The sequence below is a fragment of the Oncorhynchus clarkii genome, chromosome 13 (assembly GCF_045791955.1).
Source record: "Oncorhynchus clarkii lewisi isolate Uvic-CL-2024 chromosome 13, UVic_Ocla_1.0, whole genome shotgun sequence".
NCBI classification, from domain to species: domain Eukaryota; kingdom Metazoa; phylum Chordata; class Actinopteri; order Salmoniformes; family Salmonidae; genus Oncorhynchus; species Oncorhynchus clarkii.
Genome location: NC_092159.1, coordinates 65,325,569 through 65,335,568, shown reverse-complemented (window position 1 = coordinate 65,335,568; position 10,000 = coordinate 65,325,569). Strand labels below are relative to the sequence as shown.

The 10,000-nt window shown below is 39.9% G+C and overlaps 1 protein-coding gene across 1 annotated transcript in view; it reads right to left on the bottom strand.

Annotated features, from left to right (window-relative positions):
- The window catches only part of LOC139424112 (caskin-1-like), a 120,634-nt gene that overhangs the window by 51,524 nt on the left and 59,110 nt on the right, over positions 1–10,000 (bottom strand). Inside the window, exons 5-9 of the mRNA XM_071175809.1 lie at positions 9,464–9,559; positions 8,455–8,585; positions 7,126–7,234; positions 4,478–4,586; positions 4,153–4,247 (exon numbers count right to left, since the gene is read on the bottom strand). Of these exons, the coding sequence (XP_071031910.1) occupies positions 4,153–4,247; positions 4,478–4,586; positions 7,126–7,234; positions 8,455–8,585; positions 9,464–9,559 (540 nt within the window). The remainder of the gene's footprint in view (positions 1–4,152; positions 4,248–4,477; positions 4,587–7,125; positions 7,235–8,454; positions 8,586–9,463; positions 9,560–10,000) is intronic.

The following is a 10,000-nucleotide window of genomic DNA, read 5'->3' as shown; positions in this document are numbered from 1 at the left end:
TAGTAGAATATAGTAGAATATAATAAACAGAGAACAGAAGAATAGAGTAGAATATAATAAACAGAGAACAGAAGAATAGAGTAGAATATAATAAACAGAGAACAGAAGAATAGAGTAGAATATAATAAACAGAGAACAGAAGAATATAGTAGAATATAGTAGAATATAATAAACAGAGAACAGTAGAATATAGTAGAATATAATAAACAGAGAACAGTAGAATATAGTAGAATATAATAAACAGAGAACAGAAGAATATAGTAGAATATAATAAACAGAGAACAGTAGAATAGAGTAGAATATAATAAACAGAGAACAGTACAATATAGTAGAATATAGTAGAATATAATAAACAGAGAACAGTAGAATAGAGTAGAATATAATAAACAGAGAACAGTACAATATAGTAGAATATAGTAGAATATAATAAACAGAGAACAGAAGAATATAGTAGAATATAATAAACAGAGAACAGTAGAATATAATAAACAGAGAACAGAAGAATAGAGTACAATATAGTAGAATATAATAAACAGAGAACAGAAGAATAGAGTAGAATATAATAAACAGAGAACAGTAGAATATAATAAACAGAGAACAGTAGAATATAATAAACAGAGAACAGTAGAATAGAGTAGAATATAGTAGAATATAATAAACAGAGAACAGTAGAATAGAGTAGAATATAATAAACAGAGAACAGTAGAATATAGTAGAATATAATAAACAGAGAACAGTAGAATAGAGTAGAATATAATAAACAGAGAACAGAAGAATATAGTAGAATATAATAAACAGAGAACAGTACAATATAGTAGAATATAGTAGAATATAATAAACAGAGAACAGTACAATATAGTAGAATATAGTAGAATATAATAAACAGAGAACAGTAGAATAGAGTAGAATATAGTAGAATATAATAAACAGAGAACAGAAGAATAGAGTAGAATATAGTAGAATATAATAAACAGAGAACAGAAGAATAGAGTAGAATATAATAAACAGAGAACAGTAGAATAGAGTACAATAGAGTAGAATATAATAAACAGAGAACAGTACAATATAGTAGAATATAATAAACAGAGAACAGAAGAATAGAGTAGAATATAATAAACAGAGAACAGAAGAATATAGTAGAATATAATAAACAGAGAACAGTAGAATAGAGTAGAATATAATAAACAGAGAACAGAAGAATATAGTAGAATATAATAAACAGAGAACAGTACAATATAGTAGAATATAGTAGAATATAATAAACAGAGAACAGTACAATATAGTAGAATATAGTAGAATATAATAAACAGAGAACAGTAGAATATAGTAGAATATAATAAACAGAGAACAGTAGAATAGAGTAGAATATAATAAACAGAGAACAGTAGAATATAGTAGAATATAATAAACAGAGAACAGTAGAATATAGTAGAATATAATAAACAGAGAACAGAAGAATAGAGTACAATAGAGTAGAATATAATAAACAGAGAACAGTAGAATATAGTAGAATATAATAAACAGAGAACAGAAGAATAGAGTAGAATATAGTAGAATATAATAAACAGAGAACAGAAGAATAGAGTAGAATATAGTAGAATATAATAAACAGAGAACAGTAGAATAGAGTACAATAGAGTAGAATATAATAAACAGAGAACAGAAGAATATAGTAGAATATAATAAACAGAGAACAGTAGAATATAGTAGAATATAATAAACAGAGAACAGAAGAATAGAGTACAATAGAGTAGAATATAATAAACAGAGAACAGTAGAATATAGTACAATATAGTATAATATAATAAACAGAGAACAGAAGAATAGAGTACAATAGAGTAGAATATAATAAACAGAGAACAGTAGAATATAGTACAATATAGTATAATATAATAAACAGAGAACAGAAGAATAGAGTAGAATATAATAAACAGAGAACAGAAGAATAGAGTACAATATAGTAGAATATAATAAACAGAGAACAGAAGAATAGAGTACAATATAGTAGAATATAATAAACAGAGAACAGAAGAATAGAGTACAATAGAGTAGAATATAATAAACAGAGAACAGTAGAATATAGTAGAATATAATAAACAGAGAACAGAAGAATAGAGTAGAATATAATAAACAGAGAACAGAAGAATAGAGTACAATATAGTAGAATATAATAAACAGAGAACAGTAGAATAGAGTACAATAGAGTAGAATATAATAAACAGAGAACAGAAGAATAGAGTAGAATATAATAAACAGAGAACAGAAGAATAGAGTACAATATAGTAGAATATAATAAACAGAGAACAGAAGAATAGAGTACAATATAGTAGAATATAATAAACAGAGAACAGAAGAATAGAGTACAATAGAGTAGAATATAATAAACAGAGAACAGTAGAATATAGTAGAATATAATAAACAGAGAACAGAAGAATAGAGTAGAATATAATAAACAGAGAACAGAAGAATAGAGTACAATATAGTAGAATATAATAAACAGAGAACAGTAGAATAGAGTACAATAGAGTAGAATATAATAAACAGAGAACAGTACTTCTCTACCTGTTCGTGTTATCGCCTGTATCTATCCTTCTCTAACTGTTCCTGTTATCTCCTGTATCTATCCTCTATCATTCTCTGCCTGTTCCTGTTATCTCCTGTATCTATCCTCTATCCTTATCTACCTGTTCCTGTTATCACCTGTATCTATCCTTCTCTACCTGTTCCTGTTATCTCCTGTATCTATCCTTCTCTACCTGTTCCTGTTATCTCCTGTATCTATCCTATATCCTTCTCTACCTGTTCCTGTTATCTCCTGTATCTATCCTTCTCTAACTGTTCCTGTTATCTCTTGTATCTATCCTCTATCCTTCTCTAACTGTTCCTGTTATCTCCTGTATCTATCCTATATCCTTCTCTACCTGTTCCTGTTATCTCCTGTATCTATCCTTCTCTAACTGTTCCTGTTATCTCTTGTATCTATCCTCTATCCTTCTCTACCTGTTCCTGTTATCTCCTGTATCTATCCTCTATCCTTCTCTACCTGTTCATGTTATCTCCTGTATCTATCCTCTATCCTTCTCTACCTGTTCCTGTTATCTCCTGTATCTATCCTCTATCCTTCTCTAACTGTTCCTGTTATCTCCTGTATCTATCCTTCTCTACCTGTTCCTGTTATCTCCTGTATCTATCCTTCTCTACCTGTTCATGTTATCTCCTGTACCTATCCTTTTCTACCTGTTCCTGTTATCTCCTGTATCTATCCTCTATCCATCTCTACCTGTTCCTGTTATCTCCTGCATCTATCCTCTATCCATCTCTACCTGTTCCTGTTATCTCCTGTATCTATCCTTCTCTACCTGTTCCTGTTATCTCCTGTATCTATCCTCTATCCTTCTCTACCTGTTCCTGTTATCTCCTGTATCTATCCTCTATCCATCTCTACCTGTTCCTGTTATCTCCTGCATCTATCCTCTATCCATCTCTACCTGTTCCTGTAATCTCCTGTATCTATCCTTCTCTACCCGTTCCTGTTATCTCCTGTATCTATCCTCTATCCTTCTCTACCTGTTCCTGTTATCTCCTGTATCTATCCTCTATCCATCTCTACCTGTTCCTGTTATCTCCTGTATCTATCCTCTATCCATCTCTACCTGTTCCTGTAATCTCCTGTATCTATCCTTCTCTACCTGTTCCTGTTATCTCCTGTATCTATCCTTCTCTACCTGTTTCTGTTATCTCCTGTATCTATCCTCTATCCTTCTCTACCTGTTCCTGTTATCTCCTGTATCTATCCTCTATCCATCTCTACCTGTTCCTGTTATCTCCTGTATCTATCCTCTATCCATCTCTACCTGTTCCTGTAATCTCCTGTATCTATCCTTCTCTACCTGTTCCTGTTATCTCCTGTATCTATCCTATATCCTTCTCTACCTGTTCCTGTTATCTCCTGTATCTATCCTCTATCCTTCTCTACCTGTTCCTGTTATCTCCTGTATCTATCCTCTATCCCTCTCTAACTGTTCCTGTTATCTCCTGTACACTCTGACTCAGTGAAAACACAGTCAGGAGATCAACAGGAAAAGATACAGGATCAACAAGAAGATACCTACAGTCCTGCGTGTGTGTGTGTGTGTGTGTGTGTGTGTGTACCGTGATGACGTCCCCAGCCTTGATGTTGAGGCTGGTCAGGTCGTAGTTGTTGCAGTAATCCTTCAAGGCCCTGACCTGGAGGGCTGCTGACGCATCTGAGAGAGACAAGACGGTTTAATACCACACACACAGACACACACACACACACACACACACACACAATGCATTTACAGACACACACACACACACACACCACACACACACACACACACACACACACACCACACACACACCACACACACACACACACACAGACACACACACCACACACACACACACACACACACACACACACCACAACCCCCCCCCCCCCCCCCCCCCCTACCTCTGAGTAGCTGTTTGATCTCTCTGCTGGCCTGTGAAGCAGAGAACTGGTAAACTATGTCCAGGGCAGTCTGGCTGTAGGTGTTCCTCACCGCTGCATTGATACCACTCTGTAGGGACAGGGATTAGGGTTAGGGACAGGGATTAGGGTTGGGATTAGGGTTAGGGTTAGGGACAGGGATTAGGGTTAGGGATTAGGATTAGGGTTAGGATTAGGGTTAGGGACAGGGATTAGGGTTGGGATTAGGGTTAGGGACAGGGATTAGGGTAAAGATAAGGATTAGGGTTAGGATTAGGATTAGGGTTGGGATTAGGGTTAGGATTATAGTTGGGATTAGGGTTAGGGTTAGGATTAGGATTAGGGACAGGGATTAGGGTAAAGATAAGGATTAGGGTTGGGATTAGGATTAGGGTTAGGGACAGGGATTAGGGTAAAGATAAGGATTAGGGTTAGGATTAGGATTAGGGTTAGGGACAGGGATTAGGGTTAGGGACAGGGATTAGGGTTAGGGACAGGGATTAGGGTTAGGGACAGGGATTAGGGACAGGGATTAGGGTTGGGATTAGGGTTAGGGACAGGGATTAGGGTTAGGGACAGGGATTAGGGTTAGGGACAGGGATTAGGATTAGGGACAGGGATTAGGATTAGGGACAGGGATTAGGGTTAGGGACAGGGATTAGGGTTAGGGACAGGGATTAGGGTTAGGGACAGGGATTAGGGTTGGGATTAGGGTTAGGGACAGGGATTAGGGTTAGGGACAGGGATTAGGGTTGGGATTAGGGTTAGGGACAGGGATTAGGGTTAGGGACAGGGATTAGGGTTGGGATTAGGGTTAGGGACAGGGATTAGGGTTAGGGACAGGGATTAGGGTTGGGATTAGGGTTAGGGACAGGGATTAGGGTTGGGATTAGGGTTAGGGACAGGGATTAGGGTTAGGGACAGGGATTAGGGTTGGGATTAGGGTTAGGATTATTGTTAGGATTAGGGTTAGGGACAGGGATTAGGGTAAAGATAAGGATTAGGGTTGGGATTAGGGTTAGGATTATAGTTAGGATTAGGGTTAGGATTAGGGTTGGGATTAGGGTTAGGGTTAGGATTAGGATTAGGGTTAGGATTAGGATTATTCTAGTTCTAATTCACTAGTGCCTCTATCCTGGTTCAAATGCACAAGAGCCTCTACCCTGGTTCTAATTCACTAGTGCATCTACCCTGGTTGTAACCCTGCACTAGTGCCTCTAAACTGGTTCTAATTCACTAGTGCCTCTACCCTGGTTCTAATTCACTAGAGCCTCTACCCTGGTTCTAACCCTGCACTAGTGCCTCTACCCTGGTTCTAACCCTGCACTAGTGCCACTACCCTGGTTCTAACCCTGCACTAGTGCCTCTACCCTGGTTCTAACCCTGCACTAGTGCCTCTACCCTGGTTCTAACCCTGCACTAGTGCCACTACCCTGGTTCTAACCCTGCAATGGTGCCTCTACCCTGGTTCTAACCCTGCACTAGCGCCTCTACCCTGGTTCTATCCCTGCAATAGCTCCTCTACCCTGGTTCTAACCCTGCACTAGCGCCTCTACCCTGGTTCTAACCCTGCACTAGTGCCACTACCCTGGTTCTAACCCTGCACTAGTGCCACATTTACACAAAAAAGGCAGAAGTGAGGCTGAACCTGTTGAGGTATTTAAAAGAGGAATTCAAATCAGGTTAGTTAGTGTTGGACTGATGCTAAGGGAACGATCAAGGCCAAATCAGGCTAGTTAGTACTGGACTGATGCTAAGGGAACAATCAAGGCCAAATCAGGTTAGTTAGTGTTGGACTGATGCTAAGGGAACGATCAAGGCCAAATCAGGTTAGTTAGTGTTGGACTGATGCTAAGGGAACGATCAAGGCCAAATCAGGTTAGTTAGTACTGGACTGATGCTAAGGGAACAATCAAGGCCAAATCAGGCTAGTTAGTACTGGACTGATGCTAAGGGAACGATCAAAGCCAAGTCAGGTTAGTTAGTGTTGGACTGATGCTAAGGGAACGATCAAGGCCAAATCAGGCTAGTTAGTACTGGACTGATGCTAAGGGAACAATCAAGGCCAAATCAGGTTAGTTAGTGTTGGACTGATGCTAAGGGAACGATCAAGGCCAAATCAGGTTAGTTAGTACTGGACTGATGCTAAGGGAACGATCAAGGCCAAATCAGGTTAGTTAGTGTTGGACTGATGCTAAGGGAACAATCAGTCTTCCCACAGAGCTGCCTCATGCAGGGGTCAGGGGTTAGAGGTCAGGGGTTAATGATTAAAGGTTAGTTGTAGTTCCTCTTACATCCAGCAGGAGGCGAACCGCCTCAGTCTTCCCACAGAGAGCTGCCTCATGCAGGGGTCAGGGGTTAGAGGTCAGGGGTTAATGATTAAAGGTTAGTTGTAGTTCCTCTTACATCCAGCAGGAGGCGAACCGCCTCAGTCTTCCCACAGAGAGCTGCCTCATGCAGGGGTCAGGGGTTAGAGGTCAGGGGTTAATGATTAAAGGTTAGTTGTAGTTCCTCTTACATCCAGCAGGAGGCGAACCGCCTCAGTCTTCCCACAGAGAGCTGCCTCATGTAGGGGTCAGGGGTTAGGGGTCAGGGGTTAATGATTAAAGGTTAGTTGTAGTTCCTCTTACATCCAGCAGGAGGCGAACCGCCTCAGTCTTCCCACAGAGAGCTGCCTCATGCAGAGCCGTGCCAGCCTTGGTCTGTCTGTTGATGTCTATTCCAGACTGGATCAACAGCCTGGGGACCACACAACACACACACACACACAACACAACATACACACACACACACACACACACAAACACAACACACAACATACACACACACACACACACATATTTTTTTTAATAATTGTTTTATATATTTATTTGTCCCAAATATGTTCATCTGGACAGTTTTTGTCGATCGCTTGAGTACATTTGTCCCAATAAATACTAACTCCAACTGTCAATATACCCTAACATGGTTAACCATCTGGCCCAATAAATACTAACTAGAACTATCAATATACCCTAACATAGTTAACCATCTGGCCCAATAAATACCAACTAGAACTATCAATTTACCCTAACATGGTTAACCATCTGGCCTAATAAATACTAACTCCAACTATCAATATACCCTAACATGGTTAACCATCTGGCCCAATAAATACTAACTAGAACTATCAATATACCCTTACATGGTTAACCATCTGGCCCAATAAATACTAACTAGAACTATCAATATACCCTAACATGGTTAACCATCTGGCCCAATAAATACTAACTAGAACTATCAATATACCCTAACATGGTTAACCATCTGGCCCAATAAATACTAACTAGAACTATCAATATACCCTAACATGGTTAACCATCTGGCCCAATAAATACTAACTAGAACTATCAATATACCCTAACATGGTTAACCATCTTGCCCAATGAATACTAACTAGAACTATCAATATACTCGAACATGGTTAACTGGGTCATTTGTGGAAATTATAATTATAGTATGACCATATAAGGCTGGGTCATTAGTTGATAGTATGACCATATAAGGCTGGGTCATTAGTTGATAGTATGACCATATAAGGCTGGGTCATTAGTTGATAGTATGACCATATAAGGCTGGGTCATTTGTTTTATAGTATAATTATAGTATGACCATATAAGGCTGGGTCATATGTTGATATTATAATTATATTATGACCATATAAGGCTGGGTCATTTGTTGATATTATAATTATATTATGACAATATAAGGCTGGGTCATTTGTTTTATAGTATAATTATAGTCTGACCATATAAGGCTGGGTCATTTGTTGATATTATAATTATAGTATGACCATATAAGGCTGGGTCATTTGTCGATGTGTCCGATATAGAGAGAGAAAGGGAGAGAGAGGGGGAAGGAAGGAAGGAAGGAAGGAGAGAGAGAGAGTGTGTGTGTGTGTGTGTGTGTGTGTGTGTTACCTGATGATGTCTATGTGTCCGTTCTTGGCCGCCAGGTGTAGAGGAGAGGTCCCGTTGGGGTCAGTAGAATCTCCTGGTTTCAGTTCCAGCAAGGCCACACACATGTTGCTGTTGAGAAGGAGCTGAACCACCTACACACACACACACACACACACACACACACACACACACACACACACACACACACACACACACACACACACACACACACACACACACACACACACACACACACACACACACACACATGTTACTGTTGAGAAGGAGCTGAACCACCTACACACACACACACGTTACTGTTGAGAAGGAGCTGAACCACCTACACACACACACACACACACACACACACACGTTACTGTTGGGAAGGAGCTGAACCACCTACACATACACACATTTACTGCTGGAGCAAAATCCCACACCCACACTGGCCGTCACAAGGATTTTCTGGCAGTGTGCTAGTTGCATATTGATCATGGACAGGGATGGAAATGAACCAAGACTGTTAGCCCAAGGCTAGTAGTTTTAACCTAGCCCGTTAGCCCAAGGCTAGGAGTTTTAACCAAGCTCGTTAGCCCAAGGCTAATAGTTTTAACCTAGCCCGTTAGCCCAAGGGTAGTAGTTTTAACCTAGCCGGTTATCCCAAGGTAGTAGTTTTAACCTAGCCCTTTAGCCCAAAGCTAGTAGTTTTAACCTAGCCCGTTAGCCCAAGGCTAGTAGTTTTAACCTAGCTCGTTAGGCGAAGGCTAGTAGTTTTAACCAAGCCCAATAGCCCAATGCTATAATTTTTAAGCAAACCTGTTAGCTCAAGGCTAGTAGTTTTAACCAAGCCTGTTAGCTCAAGGCTAGTAGTTTCGTTTGTCATTTGAAAAAAAAAAAAAAAAACACCACCACAGCACCCTTGGTTAGAACAACGTCACCCGGGATAGTAAAATGGAGGTCTTCTAACCCGGATGGCCAGTGTCCAAAGTTCATCCAACACCAACAAAAGTTAGTAGAGTTAGTTACTCACCCCGACCCTGCCGAACTCACAGGCCAGATCGAGAGGAGTCTTTCCTGCATTGTCCACTATACACGGATTAGACTGGTGCTGAAGCAACATCTCAGACTGGGGGAACAACAACAACAACAACAACAACACACGGATTAGACTGGTGTTGGAGCAACATCTCAGACTGGGGGAACAACAACAACAACAACTACAAGACTTTGTCACAGGGAGATTAGTCTTCAGCTTAACATTTATTTAACTAGGCATGTTGGTTAAGAACAAATTATTATTTACAATGACGACCTACTAGGGAACAGGGGGTTAACTGCCTTGTTCAGGGGCAGAACGACGGTCTACCGGGGAACAGGGGGTTAACTGCCTTGTTCAGGGGCAGAACGACGGTCTACCGGGGAACAGGGGGTTAACTGCCTTGTTCAGGAGGCAGAACGACGGCCTACTGGGGAACAGTGGGTTAAATGCCTTGTTCAGGGGTAGAACGACGGTCTACTAGGGAACAGGGGGCTAACTGCCTTGTTCAGGGGCAGAACGACGGTCTAC